This window comes from Impatiens glandulifera, chromosome 1, assembly GCF_907164915.1.
Source record: "Impatiens glandulifera chromosome 1, dImpGla2.1, whole genome shotgun sequence".
Classification (NCBI taxonomy): Eukaryota; Viridiplantae; Streptophyta; class Magnoliopsida; order Ericales; family Balsaminaceae; genus Impatiens; species Impatiens glandulifera.
Genome location: NC_061862.1, coordinates 77,840,835 through 77,865,123, shown reverse-complemented (window position 1 = coordinate 77,865,123; position 24,289 = coordinate 77,840,835). Strand labels below are relative to the sequence as shown.

The window sequence follows — 24,289 nt, the reverse complement described above, 5'->3', positions numbered from 1 at the left end:
TTAACTTTTATTGTCAAATCAATTATGAATTCAAATTATTCGAATTTTGAATATAAAAACAAATTACATGAATTATTATATCATAATAATTGTCATATTTAATATATAATTATTTAATTATATCTAATAAATTATATAATATATGATTAAAATAAAAAATAAAAAATAAAAACCCCACTCAAAAATCAAATCGAAACTTTATTTAAATTTAAAATTCGATTTGAAAATAAAAATGAAATTCGAATTCCGCTCTATGAAATTATACTTTATTATTTTAGGAGACATCTCCTCCTTGTCTATCTTTTTTTTTCATTCTTTTTTCTTTGAGATCATGATATGGGTTCATAAAATGTGATAATAAGGATTACAGAAAATACTAACTTCCTTTGTGATCACATGCATGACATGATATATTGTTCTGATTAAATCATCATAATTGAAAATAAAGTCACCTTTTAGACTATTTGGTTTTAGGTCATTTATAATTGTTGCTAGAGAGATTAAATATAGTGGTCGGCTATTCTAAATCTTTATCAGGACAAGAATAATGCTCGACTAATCTCCAATTATTAATGTTATCCATGAATTGTGATAATTAACAATGGCACACTTTTATTAGAGTATCAAAACAATGTTTCTTGATCTCGAAAGCATTTGAATAGCGAAATTTCGGATTCTACCATTTCAAACTTGTCAAATTTGTAGGTTCCATTTTATTCGTGATTTAAGTGAAAATCGTATGACTTAATATATCAAATAAAAATTTACTAGAGTGGTTTAAGTGATGTGAATTTTATCAAATAGATCAAATGATAGTAGTAGCCTCTTTAGAGAATAAACCATGAAAGTAATTGCATTTTGTTTGGAAGCATTTCATTCATCTTGTTTAATAGATAGAAAATTTTGTTCATCCACATTTCACCATAATCAAATAGACATTTTCCATAACAACATGAATAAAAGCTTATGCATGAGGCCTTAACACATGCATAAGAGAAACTCTCAAGGGAAACATAGTTAATTAATCCCCCCCAAAAAAAATATTTGGTTTATCCAAGAACCCCATTCAGAATTTAATGCTACAACCTACCATAGAGAGAGCATGGAATAAAAAAGAGTGAAAAAAAAGATGACCCGAATCTCGATAGCACAAAAAAACTATGTGCCATCGGTTATTTTTATTTGTTGTCGTCGACACAGAGATTTACACTTAGCTTTCAAATACCCATGACCTGCAAGATAGTAAAAAAGACCCTTCAATTGTTAAGGTATTTGATCAATGAGATGAACCCTAAACCCTAACAGGACCTGATATTGCATTTACTCTTGTTTAGTATCAAATAAGACTTGAACTCTTAATCCCTTATATAGGATCCCTAAATTGGATCAAAATTGCATGTAATCTCAGTATGACCCAGATAACCTAAAAGTGAACCAACAATAGAAATTTTGTATCCAACCCTTTGTTAATAATCTAGATAAAGTTTTGTTTGGAAACTTAACTTAGTTATTATATCTATTGTTTTTCATCTGGGTCTGGATCCGAAAACATAAATGATAAGTGTTTCTAAATGTAGTCTAGTATCTAAGCTCAATCTGACCTAGATAGCCTAAAAAATGTGCCTAAAATAGAAATTTAGATCCAATCCCATTTCGAATACACCTAAATGCAAAAGTACTAGATTCAGAAATGTAGAATCTAGATGAGATTATGTTTGGAAGTTGAACTCAGTTAGAGGTAATTCATTGTTTCTCATCTAGAACTGGGGATCAGATAGCCTAAAACATGTGGCTACAATAGAATTGCTCTTCCAACTGGAGTTTGTGTCTAATTGGGATAATTATCTCTAGAACATGTACAAAATTCAGCATAATCAAATGAATGGATCATTCACGGGTGTATGCAGCTAGTTTATACCAAACTTATCTGGTTCTATATCAAGAAATTTGAACTAAAACTCAAGTAATTGGTGTACTCTTGTTTAGCAGACAATGAGACTATGAACTCTTAATCCAGAATATGAAATAATGAAAAGGGAAGAGAGGAAACAAAAGAACAAACCTTGATTTATTTTCTATTACTTTTTCAGAATCGAATCGAATCTCAAAGCATGATAGTGTCGTCATCATCATCATCATCTTCTTCTTCATTGAATTCTCCATTTCCTCTCATAAATTCAGCTGGCCAGCTTGAAACAGTCTCCACACTGTTTGCACTGCCATCCATATGCTCATCTTCCGCATGTTGAGGCATAGAGAGAAGAACATCATCACTGCTTCTCCAGTCAGTTGTTTCATCTTCTCTAACCTGTTGAGGAATCAGGTCATCTCTGTTCCAGTCATCAGACATAAGCATGTTCCTACGAGCCATGTCCCTAAACGTATTCCTTAATCCAAACCACTCCTCTTCATCCATCATCAACTCATCCAAGCTCATTCCCTGAAACCTTCTCCTCCTCTTCTCCTTCACTTCATCATTCTCTGTCGGCAACTGAAATCTACAAACTGGACACGAGTTGTGCTGCAACAGCCATGGAAGAATACAATCAGAATGATACATATGCTTACAATCCAACTGTTTCGCTTCATCTCCGATAGAAAACTGATCTTTACAAACTGCGCACATGATAACCGAGTCGAGTAGAAGTAATTCTTTCGATATCTTCACAGTCGGGATTGACTCAACCGCGGATTTCGATGCCGACGATTGATTCCGATCAGAAGGAGATGAATCGTATGGATCGGAATCAGTAAGATGCTGGATTAGACGGCGAAGGAATGGACTATCGATTATGTGATTGTGATTGTGATTGTCGTTGGTTGAGTTAATCAAGGTCTGATGATTTGGAGGAAAGGATGAATCGATTAGGGAAACAAGATGTGAAAGAGAGGATTCAGTACCGGAGCTAGGGTTTGAAGTGCTGAATAGAGGAGTACTTTCCATTTCTTCCAGGAAATCTGTGCTGCAGTGAGGACAGTGAAGAGAGGAGAAGGTTGAAGACGACGATGACGATGACGATGAAGGAGGAGGGAAGAGAGAGACGCTGATGTCGCAGACATGGCACCAGTACATCTGCCTCTCCTCCGCCATGGCGGCTGCTTCGGCGACGGCATCGGCGACGGCGACGATGGCGGTGGCGGAGGATGTAGACATTTTTCTTTTTCTCTCTCCTTTTATTTTTTTATTTATTTATTTTCTTAACTTTCAACTGCGTGTTTTCAGATAAGGGAGAGGGGAGGGGGAATTTTCTTTTCTTTTATTTTAATTATAGGATGGAATGGATATCATTAATATATGTATGCCTAGTTGTTATTTAATAATTGATGAGATATTTTGATAAAAATATTTAAACTATATTAATATATATAATTTAAAAAATTGTTAAAAGAAAGATATAAAGTTTTGAGAAATGATCAGGTGAGGGAATTTGGTGAGGGAATGACTTGGCATAATCTATTCGCTGAAGAAATCAAACAATTTCTCTTTTTTCTCTCTTTCCTCCCACTTTTACATTTTCCAACTAATGAAGGTGATGTCAAGTCATTCCCTTACCAAATTCCCTCTCTCTATCACTCCTCTAAAGTTTTTAGTTAATAATTTGAACCATTTAAATTGTTAAGATTGGTATGAGAATTAAGTAAATATGAATGATTATTTTGTAATTATCAAATTATTTTATTTTAGGAATTAGTTTAAATTGCAATAATCTTGTTTAAGATATCTTAGATAAAAATACAATTACTTATTTTTAATCCAACTTATTATAGATATTACTTCATCAATCTATTATGGATTTTTGGTGATTATTTTAAACAAGATAAAATTTAAATTTGAAAATTTATATAATTTAGTGTTATGGTGTGTTTAGTAACTCTGAAATTGATATTATAGTCCAATTCAAATTTATAAGTTTAGTAAATCTTTAATATTAAAAATTATAATTATAATTTAAATGTGATTCAATTTGGTGTAATTTTATAATTCTCCAATTTCTCTATTTGTAATTTCAATTTTTTATTTTTTATTAAGTAAAATAGTCTAATTATTTTATTATTTAAAATTCTGCTAAAATTTTTAATCAATTTTTTTTTATAAAAATTATCTTTTTTCATTTTTAATTTAGTAAGTTAACATTTTCAATTAATATATATTTTTTAATTTTTTTTATAATGTGAATGATTTTTTTTTCCAAACATTGTTATATAATTTTATCGACATAGAAATATAGGAATTGAATTATAATTTAATTTTAAAATTTATAAAATTATCAACTCTACTTCCATTTAAAACATACCAAAGAAGATGATGTATTAATAATTTTATTTTGTTTAATTTTTTTTCCAAACATTGTTATATAGTTTTCTCAATATAGAAATTAAATAATTTAATTTCAATATTCACAAAATTATCAATTCTAATTCCATTTAAAACATACTAAAGAAGATGACGTATTAATAATTTTATTTTGTGTTAATATGACTTGTTTAATTTATTTTTTTTCATTGAGATGATAAATTAATTTAATTTTTGTTTTTTTTATTTTGAATAAATATCTTACTTACACTTATAAAACTAAAAAAAACCTAAATATTTGAGTATCTTAAATAATTTTTTATTTATTTTATTTTAACTATGCTAATGGATTTCATATCTTCTTATTAACAAATATTGCACTTAATATATAGATTAGATTAAAATTAATACATTTTGCACTTAAATTAATTATTTTTCACATTCATAAGTTTATATATTTAATTAAGCCCAATCAAATAAAATGTTAAAATGTATTAAAATACAATTGCAATAATAACATTTATTTTTCGAGATTACAATAGTAATAATAATCCAAATAAATGAGGTATTAAATGCGGTACAATCAATATGTTGCAAGTATATTAATTCAAGCTTTGGGTTATTTGTTGGGATGTTTATTAAAGCCCTAATAATTTTGTTCACGAAAACAATGTATTTATTTATATTTACAGCAAATAAAGCAAATATTATAAACTTTATCAAATACATCAAATTAAAGATTTTATTTTAACGGTAACCCAATAATAATAACATTTAATTTAAGGCATTTTACTTTAAAATCAAGTATATCACATTTGTTCTCCTAAACAAAAATACATCAAATTAAAGTATATTTAAATTAAAAAAAAAAACGCAGATACAATAACAACTGAAAAAAAAAAACTTCATTTTCAATATTTTTTATTTTATTTTTGCTAAATATTACACTTTTAACAAAAATAATAAATATATATATATATATATATATAATATTTTTAAATAATTTCCAGTTTATTATCATCTTTGTAATCAATTATATTATTTATCTGATAAAAGTGTTTAGTAAAATAATTTTTAAAATAGATAAAAAAAAAAATTATTTAGTCAAATTGGTAATATATATATATATATATATATATATATATATATATATATTTATAAATAATTATTTGAATAAAATATGAATTAAAAGTTCGTATTCAAAGTAAGAACACTAAGATTATAGCAAATTAGAAATTATTTTCAGAAGTAGAAAATACAAGATCTGATCAAGCAATCGATTGATTAAGAACACAAACCTCAATTCAAAATCATGCATTCTTTGACGCCTCAAGATCCGCAGCTTGTTTAAGGAAACTCTGATCATCATCCTCCAAAGCCATCTGTATCGGTGACGATCCAAGATCTTCAGCTATAGCAAGTATAATTTTCTTCATCTCGTTCTTAAATTCATCGCGATCGACAGTACCGCTATGATCGCAATCAAATTTCTCGAAAATTGAATCGTATAGCTTCGTAAGTTCATCAGGAGGTGTTGAAACGTCGACGCCAAAGTGCGTTTCAAGTAACCGCAATGATTCAAACGATTTCCTCATCTCAGATCTGGAAAGAACGCCGTCGCCGTTAAGATCTAGCGATGTGAACGTCTCGTTCATGCTCTTTGTAAACTCTGCTTCGTCTTCTACGAAAGATCGAATCGTAGAGCCATCGATAATCACAACGCCCATTTTCTCTCTCTTCTTTCTATTTCGTTTCTGTTCTCAAATTGAAGATTGGTAAAGTGATTTATCTTACGGTTTAAACCGGGTCTGCAAATCAAAGATGTAAAAAAACCCGTAAATTCTGTTAGAGATTCGTGGTGTTTATAAATTGGTCCATAATGGCCCGGTCTTTTAATATGAAAATGCAGTTATGTAATAATGGGTTCATTTACAAATTTATTTTAGACATCTAAATATAAATTTGAATTTAAAAAATAGGATAAATCAAAATATATATATTTTTACTCTGATATAACATTAAAAATTATATATATATATATATAACTTAATTAGTTAATTATATGTAATTTAATAAATTTATAATTGTCAAATTGAACTTTTTTTTTATATTTGAGTTTGAGATTTCAGATATATATAATTTTAAATTTTACAATTTAAGGTTTTTTATTTTTAAAATTATAGCAAACGAACTAATACGAAAGAAATTGGATTCTTTATGATAATTGGGGATATCATTTGAAGAAGTCGTTAGAATTATTCAAGGTAAGATAGATCATTAAGTCTTAATTGTAATGCTTGTAATAATGTCATAAAAATGATATGTTTGCTGTGTTTAATTTCGTTTTCTTACTTTTTTTTTTTTTTTAAATCAAACTAGGGATGGTCTAGTTTGATTAAGGAATTCATGTCCGTTTTTCCCATTTTTGGGTTTTAATGAAAGGACAATAAGTCCTTTTCTCCCAAAAAAAAATTTATACCAAACGAGATTTTGTTTTAACAGTTTAAAACGTCGATTTTGTCTTAACTTATTATCTACGTATCATCCATAAATAAATAGAGTAAAGATTCATATCACTAATTTAATTAATGTATTTCAGCGAATTGAAGATTTTGAACTATCGAATTTTAAATAATCAGTAGTTAAAATTTGGTTTCAAAATCCTAAATTCACTTAAATTTGATAATTAAATTAGTGATATTAATTTATTTATTTGTATGAATGTTAGGTAGATGATAAACTAACGGTGTTCGAAGCCTAAAACAAAATAAAAAAATCTTATATCTCAACTATTTCTAAATAAATGGCCAACTTGATGGACTAATTTATAATATTTCACTAAGTAAAATACTCAAATTCAATTTAAAGTTTTTCTAAATGGATTAAAGTATTTATTAATATAATTAGCATTCCTTAGTTGTAAAAAGAAAAAATATAAGAAGAGAGAAAAGATATATTTTAATTTTATAATCAGTTAATTAAATTGTGTAACGTGGTTCCATCTTACAAATTCTTTTACTTCTCATTTTTCATTTGTATGCTAGTGAATGTACATAAATTTATTAGTTTAAGAAAATTGTACACTGGTGAAAAAGGGGTCAAAACCGAGAGTAAAAACTCTCGGTTTTGACCCTATAACTTTCGGTATAGACACATTACCAAAAGTTTTGGTAACTCTCGCCATCCCTCGGTATTGATTCTCTCGTTAAAAACAATTGGGCATTTACTGAGAGATATCGTAGAGTTTTCGGTTTAGATACCCTAGAGTAAAACCGAAAGGTAATTGAAAAACTTTCGGTTTTTCTCTTTGTGGAAAAACCGAGGGTTTTACAAATAACTTTCGGTAATGTGTATAATCCAACATAATTTTATTCATACACAATTCATTCCATTTAACAATTCTAACTTAAAATCAAATATAACTAAAACCCAATCTAATCCAACATAATCTAACATAATCTAACACACATAATACCTAATCTAACATAAATCAAATCAAACATAAATCAAACTTAAATCTAACATGAAAAACTAACATAATCTAACATAAATCTAACATGATACCTAATCTAACATAAATCAAACTTAAATCTAACATGAAAAGTTAACATAAATCTAACATTAAACTAAACCTAACCATATAATAAACCAACAAGAACTAACCTTGCACAAAAAGAGCAACGAAGAAGAGCAGCGGATGTAGATTGACGGGCGGGCAGGGGGCGGCTGAAATTCGTAATCCAAACCTAATAACATTAAATTACACCCAAATCAAACCAATCACAATCAAACCAAAACCTAAATTAAACAAAATCAAACATCAATTAAACCTAAATCAAACATCAATTAAACCCAAATCAAACCAACCAAAATCAAACCAAAACTTAAATCAAACCTCAATTAAACCTAAATCAAAACTCAATTTAACCCAAATCAAAGCAACCAAAATCAAACCAATAACACAATCCAATACAATTTCTAAACTTTTTTAACAAAAATATAAACCTAATCTAACAATAATCCAACATAATCTAAGCAAAAACAAAATCCAACAACCAATTTCAAAAACCTAATCCAAATCCAAATCCAAAACCAAATCTAAAAATCCAATTCAAACAAATTTCAATCCAATTCATACCAATACAAAAAAAACCAATTCAATTCCAACCTAAATCAATACTAACCTAAAATCCAATTCAATTCTAAATTCAATCTAATTCATACCAATACAAAAAAAAAACCAATTCAATTCTAACCTAAATCAATACTAACCTAAAATCCAATTCAATTCTAAATTCAATCCAATTCATACCAATTCCAATAAAATCCAATCCAATTCATATAAATTCCCAAAAAATCCAATTCTAAATTCAATCCAAATCATACAAATTTCTAAAATCAAATCCAATTCATACCAATTCCAATCAAATCCAATTCAATTCTAATTTCATTCCAATTCATACAAATTCCCAAAAAATCCAATTCTAAATTCAATCCAAATCATACAAATTTCTAAAATCAAATCCAATTCAATTCTAAATCAAATATCTAACATAAATAAAATTCAATTCATACCTAAATCAATTCTAGAATAAATCAATTCATCCAAAATCCTAAAATCTAACTAATCTAATCTAAAATCCAATCTGACCTAAATTAAAACTAATATATATATATAACTTCAATTAAATAAGTAACTAACCTTCTAACAGCGGTAGTCTCCGGCGGCGGTCTTCAAACAGCGGCAGCGGCGGAAAGCGGCGGTCTTCGAACAGTGGCAGCGGCGGTCTTCAAACAGCGGCAGCAGCGGTCTTCAATCGGTCTTCAATCCGCGGGATTCTCGTCGTCTTCGGCTGGAAAGTGGGCGGCGCGGAAGGGACGGTCTTCAATCGGAATGCTTCGGCGAAGAGAAGAGATGAGCGGCGGCGCGGAAGGGACGGCGCGGAGGAAGAAGCGGAGAGAGAGATGAGAGCGCTGAGAGAGAAAAGAAACGGGGAAGAAAAGAAGGGTTTTTTTTCATTGAAAACGTGATTCCCGAGAGTTATATCAAAACTCTCGGTTTTATTTAATTAAATTTCGAGAGTTATTTGAAAACTCTCGGTTTTTGATTGTTTAAATTCCGAGGGTATATAGTAAGACCCTCGGTTTTTGATTGTTTGAATTCCGAGAGTATATAGTAAAACTCTCGGTTTTTTATTATTTTTTTAGATTTTTACAATTAAATTTAAATACACAAAACCGAGAGGTTTTGGTAAATCTGTCGTTTTATATGCATATTTCCGAAAGTTATATATTTAACTTTCGGTTTTACAACATGATAAATTGTTAAATTATTTGGTTTCTCACTTTCTAATAACGTTGAACAACATTGATTTAATACATTTGATATCCTTAAAACATTTCTCAATCCATATGATCAAACATTATACAAATACATAGGATAATACTACATAAACATTCATATTCACTTCTCTTTATGATCAAACACATTCTTGAACATTATAACATTAAACTCCATCTAAAATTTTCAAATAAAACACACACTTGATAATATTAGTTAGGAGTCTAGATTATAACAAAAAAAACCAATTAATTTAACAATTTGTGACATAGCAATTCCGAGAGTTAATCATAAAACTCTCGGTTTTTATGGGTATTTCCGAAAGTTTTACTCTAAACTCTCGGAATTACCATTGCACAAATTGTTAAATTAACTGGTTTTTAATCTTCTAATGACTTTCAACATTATTAATTGAACACATTTAATAACCTTAACACATTACATAAGCTATATGATCAAACTTTATACACATTCATGTCATGATCATAAACACAAACATATAAATACACTTCTTTATATAATCAAACACAATCATAAACATTTTAACATTAAACACAATCTTAATTTTTAAAAAATAACACACACTTGATTAGATTAGTTAAGATTCAGATTGGAATGTATCAAACCAATTAATTTTCCAAATTATGATTTGGTAACACTGAAAGTTAATAGCATAACTTTCGGTTTTTATGGGTTTCACCGAAAGTTTTAAGTAAACCTCTCGGTCCTGACCTTAGACAGAATGTTTTTAAGAATGGTCAAAACCGAAGGTTTTCAAATAAACCTTCGATTTTTCCCTTCTCCAATGTTTAAACGAGGATAAAAACCAAAGGTTTTTAAATAAACCTTCGGTTTTCACCCTTCCCATACTTAGAAAATATTTAGATTTTTACTTAACAGGGGTCAAAACCGAATGTTTATTTGAAAACCTTTGGTTTTTACCCTTCCCCATACTTAGAAATTATTTAGATTTTTACTTAACAGGGGTCAAAACCGAAGGTTTTCAAATAAACCTTCGGTTTTTACCCTTCCCCATACTTAGAAATTATTTAGATTTTTTAAGCAGGGGTCAAAACCGAAGGTTTATTTGAAAACCTTCGGTTTTTACCCTTCCCCATACTTAGAAAATATTTAGATTTTTACTTAACAGGGGTCAAAACCAAAGGTTTATTTGAAAACCTTCGGTTTTTACCTTCCCCATACTTAGAAATTATTTAGATTTCTACTTAACAGGGGTCAAAACTGAAGGTTTATTTGAAAACCTTCGGTTTTTACCCTTCCCCATACTTAGAAATTATTTAGATTTTTTAAGCAGGGGTCAAAACCAAAGGTTTTCAAATAAACCTTCGGTTTTACCCTTCCCCACTTAGAAAATTTTCAGATTTTTACTTAACAGGGGTCAAAACCGAAGGTTTATTTTAAAACCTTCGGTTTCGGCCATGCTGTTTTTTTTTAAAAAAAAGTGAAAAGTAAACAAAAATAACATATAATTAATTAACAATATATTAAAACCAAACCAAACATAATAATAATAATTCATGAAAATTAAAACAAAACACATAAAAATATTGTCATCGTTCGTACGGAAAAACAAATAAACACATAATTAATCTAGAAATTATTAGATGGGTGGGAGGAGGGGGTGGTTGATTCAGTCGACTCCTCAACACTATAAGTTCCTGTTCGAGATTCTCTAATCTCTGGGCTATTTCGGCCCTGTCCGCTTTAATTTCACTGAGCAATTGGCCTCTTTCTACATCTCTCAATCGGATTTGCTCCATTTCCAGCGTCATCTGTCTCACCTCTTTCTCACGTGCCGTAATTTCTGATTGTGCTATCAGATTTTGGTAACACGGATGTAGTTTCTCCGGTGTACGCCGAAGACGGTGTACGCCGAAGACTATTCCATGAATCACACATCCTAAATCAATGAAACAAACAAATAATTTAAACTACCCTAAATCTAGATAATATATATAAACTACATTATAAGAAATATACATCTAATGTAAACAACAACAAAAAAAATAAATAAATGAAACAAACCTGAACGCGAGAAGAGAAGCGGCGTGTAGGAGGAGGCGGCTGCGGCGCGGGAGAGAGAGAAAGGAGAGATGAGTGTGAATGAAAAAGAGAAAGGTTAAGGTTTGTATTTATAGAGGTAGATGCCGAAAGTTTTCATATAACTTTCGATTTTGATATTAGTCAAAACTGAAGGTTTATTACAAACCCTTCGGAAATAACCATTACCAAACTTAGAATTATTTTTAATTGAGCAAAACCGAAGGTTCTTTGGAAAACTTTCGGAAAAGTGAATTTAAAAAAAGGTAAAACCGAAGGTTCTTTGAATAACCTTCATAATTAAAAATCTCTGGAATTGCAAAACCGAAGGTTTTTGTAAAAACCTTCGCAATTAACCCACATCCAACACTTAGAATTATTTTTGGTTTTTGGGAAGGTAAAAACCGAAGGTTCTACAAAGAACTCTCGGTAATAATCAATAAAACCGAAGGTTTTACACCCCTCTCGGAATCTATTTTTAATACCAAAAGATTTACTCCTCTCGGGAGTATTTAGGAGAGTTTTATAAAACCTTCGGGAATAACCGTCGGTAAATGTCGATTTTTTACTAGTGGTAACTCATAGACTTAAAAATAAGTAAAAATATTACATTCTTATAATTTAAATTCAAGTGCGATGAAAGTTATTTTTAAGAGATAAAATATACATCTTTCTATTTTAAAATATTCTAGATCTGCTGTTTCAAGATAATGTCTCACTTATTGTCTCATAGGAAGAGAAGAGAGTGGAGAGAGGAAAGAGAAAATTGAATATTAAAATAAAATGTCATATATATAATTTTTTAGGGTTTATAATTTAGAATTTAGGGTTTAAGGTTTAAAATTTAGAATTTAGAATTTAGGGTTTATTTCATATATATATAATTTTTTATTTGTCTAATTTATCAAAATTATGTTGTTTTGATAAATGAGACAGCAATGACAGCTTCACTTGGGACTCACCCTATTTTAAAAACAAAATTACATTCTTATTTTAAAACAGAAAAAATAAAAATAACTTAAAATATTAGATAATAATATTTCCTTTTAATTTAAACTATATTCTGATATATTTCTTTGGTTAGCACCACTCAAAGTCAAAACTATACCCCATATATAAGACTTTTCTAGATTGATTTCAGATTTGAATCTTGATGATTTTTTTTATTTTTTTTTGTGAAATATTATAGGTGTAGATTTAAATGAGATGACAGATAAAATATGTAACTTAATTATACATAAATATATATATATATATATATATATATATTGACATTTTCTATTTAAACTTGAGTACATGTGAAGAAAAATATTAGTCAGCATGACAATGAGAACGAAATCATATTTCTTACATGTTTCACCAGAAATTGTTGTTGACAATTTTTGGTTTGCACCAAAAATTCTGGTTAACAATTGAGAATTCACAATCACTCCATTATCACTTGTCATTGTTGTTCAATGAATAGATCATTGTTAACCAACCATATTCATCCATTAGAGTTTATTTGAAGTTAGGTTATTTGAGATTTATATTGTTTTTTTTTAAACATTGTTAGTCAAAAGAATAAGTTATTAAGATTTTTCAATGGGTTGAATTACTGTAATAATTTTTTATATTTAAACTTTATAAAAATATTTTAATTAATTATTGAATTGATGAGAAAATTCAAAAAAGAAAAAATACGACAACTCATAGAAAGTGTCTTACTTAATAAGGTTCTAACTATCATGTTCATTAAAATCGTTGTAACTGGTAGTACTAACTTATAAAATAAAGATGTGAAATGATAATTCTTTGTGAAAAAAAAATACTCAATATGAAATAAGTACTTTAATATTGAGAAAAAGAAAATAAAAGATGATAGAAATATGGAAATAATAGTCATGGAGCATATTCCACTAAAGTAATTGGATAATATTTTAAAATGATTTTTTACTTTTTTTTCTTTCTGACTTTTTACTTTGTTATTGTAGTATGAAATTTCCTTCTAATTTTTTAATATTGTTTTTGAATACTTAGTGGCGAAAGCAATATGACTAAGGTTTGTTTGATCATTATCAAGTCATCATTTTTTTTTTCAAATGAACAATTAAAATTTTATAAATGAAAATTATTTTCCAATTTTTATATATTAGGTACATTTAAACAAAATAATTTATTTCTTGTAAATAATTATTATAATATAATATGATTTGTCTTAAAATAAATTTGTATGAAACAAGTCTATATTTTGAATAAAAAGGCAACAATTAGACATTGGAGTTGTTATCAAAATAATGTTATTTATTTCTAACCAAATAATTTAACAAATAATAATATTGACTTAAATAATGTCTCATCGAAATCAATATTTTTGCCTTCAAAATATTCAAAACTTGCAAAACCAATGATATCAAAGAAGGATAAGATGCTGAATTAGTTAAAACATCAGTGGTAAGTACATTAAATACATATGAATTATCATCCCTTCTAGTCTAACGGTAATAAAAGGTGAATACTAACCCTAAGTTCCAGAGTTTAAATTCGTCGAATCGTAAGTTCTACGCATGGTTAAATGGTTAATATTTTAGGGCTACATAATCTGTTGTCCCATTTTTTTCAGTGGGAAGAGTTGGGTTTAAGAGACAAAAATGTCACAGGTTCAATTCTATCTGGAAGCGCTTTATACGGGAGATCATGACGGTTGGTGTTGGATGTCATACTAATTTTCCTTTATTTTCAAAAAGTTTCAGTAAAGATTTTTTGTTTGGGTGTATTATCAATTAAGATTTCTTTTTATACACAAAATTTATCTTATTACAATCTTAAGAACTAAATGTCTACTAAATTGGTTATTCATTTACAAAAGAGTATTCTCTTTTGGACGAAATCATAACATTATACTTGACTCAAATTATTTACACTCACTAAAATAAATAGAATTACACATTTTTACCATAAAAGTGGAGTTATCTTTAAATAACATTTCCTTATAATTTTTTTTTATCCAACCCCATGTTAAAAGAGAAATAATATGTGCAATTGTGAACACACAACAACACTTAGACAAAGGTCTATAAAGTTTCAAAATGTTTGGATTCATAAAAGATTAATGTTCTATTTTGCTTAAAATATGAGACATCTTTTTAGAATCAAACTAGGCCTAAGCTCATCTTTGGAAGATGTGTTGGCCATGGCTCTATCTTTATTGGATGGTAGTGATGAGCCATTCCACATTCCCACTTATCTTCTTCTTCCTTTATTTTTGTCTATTTCACCAGGAAAGTTCCCACATCTCTTCTTAACACCACAATTTTGGATTTATAGGATTATTTATTTATTCATTTTAAAAGTTCATTTGTGATTTTTTAGAGTTTGTTGATATAAATGATGAAGAACAATTTAGAGAATTTGAAAAAGAATGAATGAGAAAATGAACAAACATGGATAATTTGATTGATCGAGTCTCTCTTCACACATTTTTTTATCGTCATTCTCTCTCCTAATACTCTCATGAATTATTTAAAAAAAATAGTATATTATTGTTGGATGAAATTGTTTTATATTTACTATTTAAATTTTATAAAATAAAAAACAAATATTAATGATTTAATTGATAATGAAATAAAAACTTATTTAAAAAAAAATAAAATTTTCATTGTTTCAATAAAATTTTCATTGTTTCAATTTTTGTTTTAAACGTTTTATGTTAAAATGATTGTGAAAGTGATAAATAAAATATAAGTAATGCCCTCTTGTCATTCAAACAAAATTATTTAAATAATTTTTAAATGCAAAATTTAGTTTATAATTATTAACTAAATTTTGCAAAAATAAAATAAAATACAAGGGATTTATTTTCCGTTCATTATACTAAACAAATCAGATTAATAAATAATTGTTCGTTTTGATTTATACATTTATTTTTCTACAATTCCTGAATTATTATTTTATAGGAGAATCATAAATGATGTTGATGTAGAACACTAGGTATTTAATTGTTTGTTCAATTAATACACCTATTAAATTATGAGTTTGGAACATTAAAATATGTCTAATAAATATATTTTTTAATTTAAAAAAAAAAATAGCTACCAACTTCTTCTCTTTTTGAAAGTCTTGTTGATATATATATTTTTAAATTCAACCATAATTAAATATTTTTCTTCACTCTCTTATTAATTACATAATCAAAATATTAAAATATTTTTTTTATAGTTATATTATTAATATAATCTTAAGTCCTTTTATAAAAAAATATATTTTCTAAATCACCAAATAAATCCAAAAGAGTTGTCATGTAATTTTTTTGTGACTACGATTTATATTCGGGATTACTTAAAAAACATTTGATAATTGATTTTTATTTTATATTTTTAGATGCATGTATGACTTTTATTATTTGAAATATTATGATGAACTAAAATTACTTTATTTGTGTTATATTAATAAATTCACTCATTAAGATAACTTAAATGAGAATAATATTTTTTAATAGATTAAAGTTTCAAATTCAATTCTTATTCAAAAATAAAATAATAGAGTATCCAATCTTGATTTCAAACTAACCCTAAGAAATCATGTTTCAAAGTTCAACCTACAATTTTTAGTTGACTGTTCGGTGAGAATTTTGAAACCCTAAATAATACGTGAGAATTTTGAAACCCTAAATAATACTTTTTTTTTTTCTTTTCTATTTAAGTATGACAAAAAAGCCCATAATATGTTCCGTTCTTCATATTTTCTTCCAAAATACCCTTGAAGTCGAGGTTAAAAACCACTGAAGATAAAGGCTTGATACGTCTTTTCATCACAATATAATAAAATTATTGGAAATATCAAAATAAAATCCACACTGAATAGCAGTTAATGTATATATAAGGGAGATTACGTGAAAACTATCGTCACCGGTCACCGGCAACTAATCTCCGGTCACAAAATCTCTCTCCATCTTTCTCTCTCCATTTCTCCATAAATCTTGGTTCATCTTTAGGAAGATTGAGAGTGTTTGAAGTTGAAATCAAGTGCTATTTGGATGAAGGCGATGCTGTGGATATAGACGAGTTTGAAGGTTTGAATTCAATTTTCTATATGACGATTGATATCTTTGATGATTCTTACTTTATGCTGTTTCTATTGCGATTCACGTTTGAGGAGTTTGAGATGAATCGGAATTCGGAACTTGAATTAATATGTTGATCTGTCAAAGAATTTACAATTTCTTATTCGAAGTTGCATGAGTGATTACTCAACAGTATACTAATTCTCATGTCATTGTTTACTATAAGCTGGATGTTTTCATTTGGATATACTTAAGCAGGATATAATTATATGAGATTATAGAGTAATTAAGGAACTGTATATACTCCAATCTCCATGTCCAGATCCTTATGCTATTGGAATTGTGATTGTGTTTCATTCTGTTCTTGATTTGATGTTACATTCTAATGTATTTCTTTATTAAGAATGGAGTTTGATTAAATGTTTTAAGAACTCATTGACAACCATAGACCTCTGTTTATAGGTCATATTATTTGGTGTATAGTTGAACTGTTTTGAATATGAGTACTTAAGCTCTTTTGGGTTGAGCAGGTTCTGAAAAGTATCAATTTGCACGACGTTATGCCAAGTGATACGGGAGATGAAGAATCTTGTGCTAAGCCCCTTGGAAGATTGCCTGTCTTATTCTATGGCGTGGGACACATGCTCAATGACATCACATCAGCTTGTTGGTTCACATATCTCCTAGTCTTTTTGACGGAAATTGGACTATCCCCAAGGTCAATTTCTCATCTCTAGGTTTTGTTTCAATATGATCAAACTGCAATAAGTACTCTGCAATCCTTATGAGCTGTTAGTGGGAGTGAATTTACATGTTCCTGGTTTCAGTTAGAGTAGGCGAATGGGTAAATAGAGGGAGACCAAACAAACATAAAGGAACAGGAGCAATCTCATCCTTCCCAGTCTGAACATACAATTGTGGTTGATCTGATAATAGAAGAAACATATTATGCAGAAAATTAGGTGTATTATATTTTCTATTGTTCGATACTCCTTGTATTTAGTCATTCTAAAGGATTTCTCCTTCTCTAGTTAACCCAAGTACACAAAAAAAATATTGCAAAGTTGGACATAATCACATAATATGCAACTTCCTGAATTGTAATAAGTTCTCCAGTATGGAGGCAATACAGACATGTTAAGGTTAAAAATAACAAAAAGAAACACTTGTATGTCCCACACAATATTAAGAGCTTGCTTGATGTAGGTTTTCTTTTGAAATTGTTTGATGAAAAAATGGTTATTTGGGGTTAAATGATTAAAATATCTTTATTTAATATTTTAAAATGTTATAAAGATAGCTGCAGTATTTTAGTTGATGAGTTGAGTGATTTGATTGATGATGGGATAAAGGGTTATTTTGATTAAATCCAAATAACCCTTCATCAGATAAGTTCTTAGATATACTAGTATAAGTGAAGAAGATTCCTTTTGCAATGGCATTTCAGTTCATTCTAGAACAGACTACATAGCTCTGAATGCAATCATTCAACATGTAGGAATGCTGCTGTTGTCATGCTCTCAGGTCAGGTAGCTGATGCATTTACCACTATATTTGCTGGTGAACTGGTATGCTCTCTTCCGCGCACTTACATGTGAATTAAATGTCAAATTTCTTCATTTGAATCCAGTTCCGCTTTCTTTTGCATGTTACAATCGCACCTTCCGTGTTCTGAAATACTCACGATTGCTTACTTGTTAACAACTCCTGATCTTATGCTTTTTGATAGATAGACAGGTTTGGACATTTCAAAATATGGCATGGTGCTGGCTCTGTTCTGGTTGCTGTTTCCTTTTCTTCTGTATTTGGTGGCTGTTTACCTTGTAACATCCTTGGTACCGATTCATCTACTTTGGAAACCATTGGATATAGCACATTTGCTGCAATATTCAATGTTGGCTGGGCGGCAACTCAAGTTTCTCACATGTAATAACTTCCTCTAACTGTCTGCCATTGGTGCTCTATTTGCCATTGATAGGAACTTATCCAGAAAGAACTGCAGTAATCATTATTTTCTTGCTATTTCATTTTTGTGGTGACGAAAATGGTCTTGAAATTGGGTTTTGGCTTGTTTATCTTTAATTGATACTAGGGCTATGGTGAATTGCATTACCCTTGACTCAACAAATAGAGTGGTGCTGAATAGTTGTCGTAACGCCTTTACAATGGTTAGCTCATATGTGATCATAGTTTCGTATTCTTTGTTTCTCATTCAACAAAATGAAGTTTCTATGACTTATTGCTTTTCTTTCTGTTTTGGGGGACTGGAATTTGTGTACAGGTTGCCAATCTCACACTGTATGCAGTTGCTTTAATTGTCTTCAATTTAAGCTCGTCAGCTACCCTTTTTGACATAGAAAATCAAGTGAGCTCATTTGTAACCAAGAATTGTAATTCCCAATTCTCGATTTCGTAAAATCTCATTTTATTGTAATGTGCAGTATCGCTGGATTGCTTATTTGTCTATTTTCATTGGATGCTGCTTTGTTGGTATATTTCTTCTGTGGACCAAAGAACCAAGGTGCGTTAGTTGTCCTTAACCTCCATTTAATTTTCTTGCTCTCAAGTCCTCTTGCTATTCAAAGTTGTTGCTGCTTCTTTCGATGAAGAAATGACTGTTTATGTCATTTTTATTGATAACTCTTAGGCGATGAATGGTGATTCGGATTTAATCCAAATAACCCCATCCCATCATCACAATCACTTCATCAATCAAATAATTCAAATATCAACTAAGCTACCCTTTATTTTTTAAAACATTTAAAATATTTTAGTTATTGTAGTCACTAAAGCCAATTTATCCACTTTTTCTTCAAACACGCTTCTTTTTTCTTCCAAAGAAATGGAATATTTAAAATAAAAACCTACATCAAACAATCTATGAATAACTGTAATGACAACTGACTTTTTCTATTTTAGACTGAAGCAAGGAGTCCATGGTAGAAGTTATGCAAGGATATCTTGGTCTTATTGGTTTAAAAAGCTCCTGTACTACCAAGTTGCTCTTGTTTACATGCTTACTCGATTGGTGACCAATGTCTCCCAGGTCTGTATTATTTGACTTTTGTTTCGGACTAGTTTTTTAATAAGATCCAGATCTATAAAAAAACTGAGGCATTGAAGTATTTATTTTTGTAAAAGCTCACTAGTTAAAAAAATAGTAATTCAGTTCTCCCACAAATTGGTTTGAGAAAAACATTTTTTGAAAAACTCTTTTAGATAGTGTCTCCACCAGGAACCAAGGCCTTGATTGATATCCTAATAACTCACTCACATCATTCAAATCATTGACCAAGATATTAAAATACCCTCTATTTTTCTTAAATATTTATTTATCATAAAATTATACCCCTAAACCTAATGTCTTTTATCCATATAATCTGATTTTCTTATAACTTACATCAACAAAGTTATGTGAATACAACCACTTGGTTATTTAAACAACCCCAGATCAAACAAGGCCCAAGAATAACACTTTGGTATTGAAGCCAATAACTTTAGTACTAATTTAACTCTTTTCTTTTTGTTGTTGTTGTTGCAGTCGTTTCTCGCATTCTTCGTCATTAATGAACTGCGGATGGCTCAATCATCTAAAGCTTTGGTACTTGAAAAATCTTGTCAACTTTGAATTCTACTAGCATATGGAATTATTTCTTGTAAAGTGTATAAGTTTCATTAAACTGATTGTATAGGTTCCTGGAATCATATATATCTGCAGCTTCATTGTGTCCATCCTTCTGCAGGTCTATTCAGGAACCTTCTGTGGGTCTGTTTCAGTATATGCAATTCTTTTGAAATACGTAATCATTGTAATTCTTGTTATAACAGGAAATATCATGGACTGGGAAACGGGTGAAAGGGTTCTACTCTGCTGGAGGCGTTCTTTGGATTCTTTGTGGTGCTTCGATTCTCTTCCTACCAAGCCACCTGAATTTTCTTATGTACCCCTTATCAATAGTGATTGGCATTGCAAATGCCCTTATAATGGTATGGAGGGAATTATGTGCCTCTTGGGAATCTATTTTCTCGTTCGATTTATGTTTTTTTTTATCTTTCCACACTTATTGTTTCCGTATTTGGATTTGACTAAATTTAGTTCCCTAACATTTTTGTATATGGAAACAGATCTAGATACAAGAACAATAAGTGTTTCCAACCAGGGTACTTAAAGTTGACAACTTCACACAATTTAAATTTATTATTTCCTGTGTCTACAGGTGACTGCTATCAGTATGCAAAGCTTTCTTGTTGGTCAGGATCTGAATGGATGTGCTTTTGTCTACGGATCATTGAGCTTTCTGGACAAAATGTCTTGTGGGATTGCGTTATATTTACTCGAATCTTACCAAAGTAAGTCTCACTTGTATCATCCTATTTCAAGCTTGCATCTCAACCCTTAAAAGCTTCTCGAGAATTAAGAAAAACCTATTATCTTGTTTAGACTTGGCAATGTTTGATTGCGAACATCTAATATGGCAAGTGTATATTAAAAAATTCCCCCATTTTTGGTCCTTTTTGAAATTTCAGGTTTATGTTTCATCGTAACATACATAGAACCTATTTGGAAACAGGTCTTTTTACTCAATTTATCATCTTGATATGGATTCAGACCAGATTATTGTTTGAGAATTGAGATAATTGTTTGTTGTTTCTAAAAACATGTGGGTGTTTTAGAAACACACCATAAATGATAACTAATGAGGTTTCTAATTCATTCAACTGATCTGATATGAATCCATATCGCGATGAGAAATGGAAAAATATATTTTCCAAATAGGTTCTTATATACTATGAAACATAAACATGGGAGGTTATAGTTGTGGGTTGTTGTGCTGACCTACTCCAGATGTGCAAAAACTAGCCCGACACCCTAATTAAAATAAAGTATTCATTCACTTGTGATTTTGTGTTTAATTTCTAGTGTTTGGTTAACATTTATTAACTTTATACTTCTAAATCTTTGAAAATCGGTCTTTGTCAACATTGGATCGGTACATCTCTTTGTACTTTATTTACTCTTATTGTCTTTCCAATTTCCATGGTTTCCCATTTGGTCCTTTATATGAATTTTATGTTTTATGTTTCATAGTAACATAATCCAACATAACCCTGGTTTGATAAAAAAGTAGATTATTTGGTTGAAATGACTAAAATATCCTCTTATATTTTAAAATAGTTTAGAAAATAAAGTACGAGTATTTTAGTATTTAGTTCATGATTTAAATGATTTGATTGATGATGTGATAATGATTTATTTGGATAAATGTTCATTGAACAATGCCTAAGCTTCTAATTACATTATTCATGTTTTTATGGTTTAATATCTATATATTATAGACCTAATTGTTAATAACACAGTTTCTTTAGCAGATACATCAAGAGACTTGCAGGGTTGTAATGCCATAGTGGCCTGTTTTACAGTAACAAGAAACGCTTTTGGACTAGTTCCTGCCATTTGCGCCCTAATTGGGGTTGTCGCTACCTACACAATGGAGCTCCACACATCATCTCCTAAACCTATATTGGAACCCTTATTATTGGCATAATTTACTACAGAGAAGATAATTAAGCATTGATGTTCACAGTGAAACCGCTTAAACACGATAAAAACTACACGACCTACATTGCAATGGCATCATATATGATCTGGATCCAGATTCAGAAATATTAGGTCTATAATATATAGAAGTTTGATCAGTCATAGGATGTACATTAATTCTTTCCTGGTTTTGTTATGATATCTAGTTACATTAGTTTCTGCTAAACATTTGTTGGTTCTTCTTTTCGGTAAGAAGAAGTTATAATCAAGGTTAGCAGGCTGTCAAACAATATGGTCCTAGTTTAATCAAAATACCATTTGTACCCTAATTTCCATCAATTAGTCCTTTCAGTTTTTACGATTTTTTTTTTCACACGATATTCAGTGGCTTGTGGGTTGTTCTTGACATGGGAATCATACTATTATCTAATTGATCAAGTGGACCGACATAATAAAGAAAATGTATTTCAAACAAGTCTTAAACAAATTCATACATGTACAGTTGTATAATATTAAGTTCATTGTTCTGGATTCAATTTTTTTTGTAAACTTAGAGAAGAAAACAAATAATGATTGATGATGATTTTGAGGAGTTAAATGATAATTTTTTGTAAAAAGATTTAAAGGATATTGATATATATAAATAAAATAAAAAATAATAATTTAAAATAGATGACATTTTAGTATTTTGGTTAATGAAATGAGTGAAGTGATGATTTAGAAGTGATTGATTTGAAAATTGATTTTGGTTGGATTTTTTTAAAAATCCAAAGAGAACAAACCCCAGATTCTAGAAGAGTTAGAGAAAAATTATATATATATATTTTTATTCATCCTACATTTTTAACCCCGGTCAGAGATTTTAATTTCATTCCCCATTTCCGACACATCCCCGTTGCAACTACTTTACAAGTTACATACAAATAAATTTAAATAATAATGGAACTTTTGTTTTGTTTTGTTTTGGAAGTACAGTGGATTTCGATAATGATGCTTAAACCGTTATTAGTGAAAATTGAACTTGTAATTTTTAATCTCTTAAAACTAAAATCGTGTTTGATATAATAATATGATGAATGAAATTTTAACTTGATGATAATCATGTTATTGATAAGTTTGACCAATTTGCCTTGTCATAAAAGCTCAGATATTTTTTTTAACTATATAATTAAGATGGTTAACTTAAAAATAGATATATGCATACAGAAGATTAGATTAAGAATATTCCACAATATCATATAAATCTCCATCATAAATAAAGAGTATTAATTAAATACCCCTGTATACTTATCAACTTTAAGACATAATTGTTATATATTACTAGATAACTTTTGTATTAAAAAGACAAGCATAGATCCTGGAGGTGTTTGTATTGATTAGAATACAAATTTAATAGAGGAAGAAGAAGCAATCAAAATATCATTTGATTTAATTAATAATTAGAGTAACTTAACGGAAGCATGATGAACCATAACCAACATCTTATTATAAAACAATTGATTTTTTAAAATGATACATAAAAACATAGATTAAAATAAAAATAGATTACAAATTTATTTTAAAATAATGTGAGTACAGCGATTTTGTTTTAACTCTAATTAATAACATTGAGAAAAGAAGAATATAAAAAAGATTTTATCTTAAGTACATTCCATTTTTATGAAATGAAACTTAAAATAAAATAAAATTACAGAATCAATCTTAAAAGAATGAAAGAGTCCGAGCCCTTCTTAAGTTCAAATAGTATTTTAATTTATTTATATCAATTGATTAAAACGAATTTTCTCTTTTTAATTAAATCTTTTAATCTCCATTTTAGAGTGATAAGGGATTTTTTTTTTTGTTTAATTATCTTATTTCGATTCTTTGAATGTTTTTTTTTTATTGAAATATTATTATATTTAAGAAAACATTCAATATTATAATAACTTTTATTGTCCTAATTAATATTTAAAACTCAAATTAAGATTTTAACATTTCAGTCGAATTTGAACTTTCTAATCAAATGATTTC

General features: G+C 28.9%; 3 protein-coding genes across 4 annotated transcripts; 1 reads left to right on the top strand and 2 right to left on the bottom strand.

Annotated features, from left to right (window-relative positions):
* Positions 1-919: 919 nt before the first annotated feature.
* On the bottom strand, positions 920-3,239 carry LOC124918991 (E3 ubiquitin-protein ligase RING1-like). Its single transcript, XM_047459084.1, has 2 exons — positions 2,063-3,239; positions 920-1,232 (listed from the first exon to the last, which is right to left on the bottom strand). The coding sequence occupies exon 1, from the start codon at positions 3,152-3,154 to the stop codon at positions 2,105-2,107; it is 1,050 nt and encodes a 349-aa protein (XP_047315040.1). The 5' UTR covers positions 3,155-3,239; the 3' UTR covers positions 920-1,232; positions 2,063-2,104.
* Positions 3,240-5,507: 2,268 nt separating this feature from the next.
* On the bottom strand, positions 5,508-6,073 carry LOC124921720. The gene has a single exon (XM_047462410.1). It carries the CDS (start codon positions 6,019-6,021, stop codon positions 5,605-5,607), a length of 417 nt encoding a protein of 138 aa, XP_047318366.1. The 5' UTR covers positions 6,022-6,073; the 3' UTR covers positions 5,508-5,604.
* Positions 6,074-16,569: 10,496 nt separating this feature from the next.
* On the top strand, positions 16,570-22,639 carry LOC124918990 (major facilitator superfamily domain-containing protein 12-like). 2 transcript variants are annotated; one of them, XM_047459083.1, is made up of 13 exons: positions 16,570-16,746; positions 17,268-17,455; positions 18,236-18,305; positions 18,467-18,663; positions 18,830-18,905; positions 19,019-19,102; positions 19,179-19,258; positions 19,657-19,783; positions 20,279-20,338; positions 20,430-20,480; positions 20,566-20,724; positions 20,955-21,087; positions 22,108-22,639. In XM_047459083.1, the coding sequence occupies exons 2-13, from the start codon at positions 17,298-17,300 to the stop codon at positions 22,281-22,283; spliced, it is 1,371 nt and encodes a 456-aa protein (XP_047315039.1). In that variant the 5' UTR covers positions 16,570-16,746; positions 17,268-17,297; the 3' UTR covers positions 22,284-22,639. The 2 variants fall into 2 exon arrangements, with proteins under 2 accessions (XP_047315039.1, XP_047315038.1); XM_047459082.1 differs by having other exon boundaries at positions 22,096-22,639.
* The last annotated feature ends 1,650 nt before the right edge of the window (positions 22,640-24,289 follow it).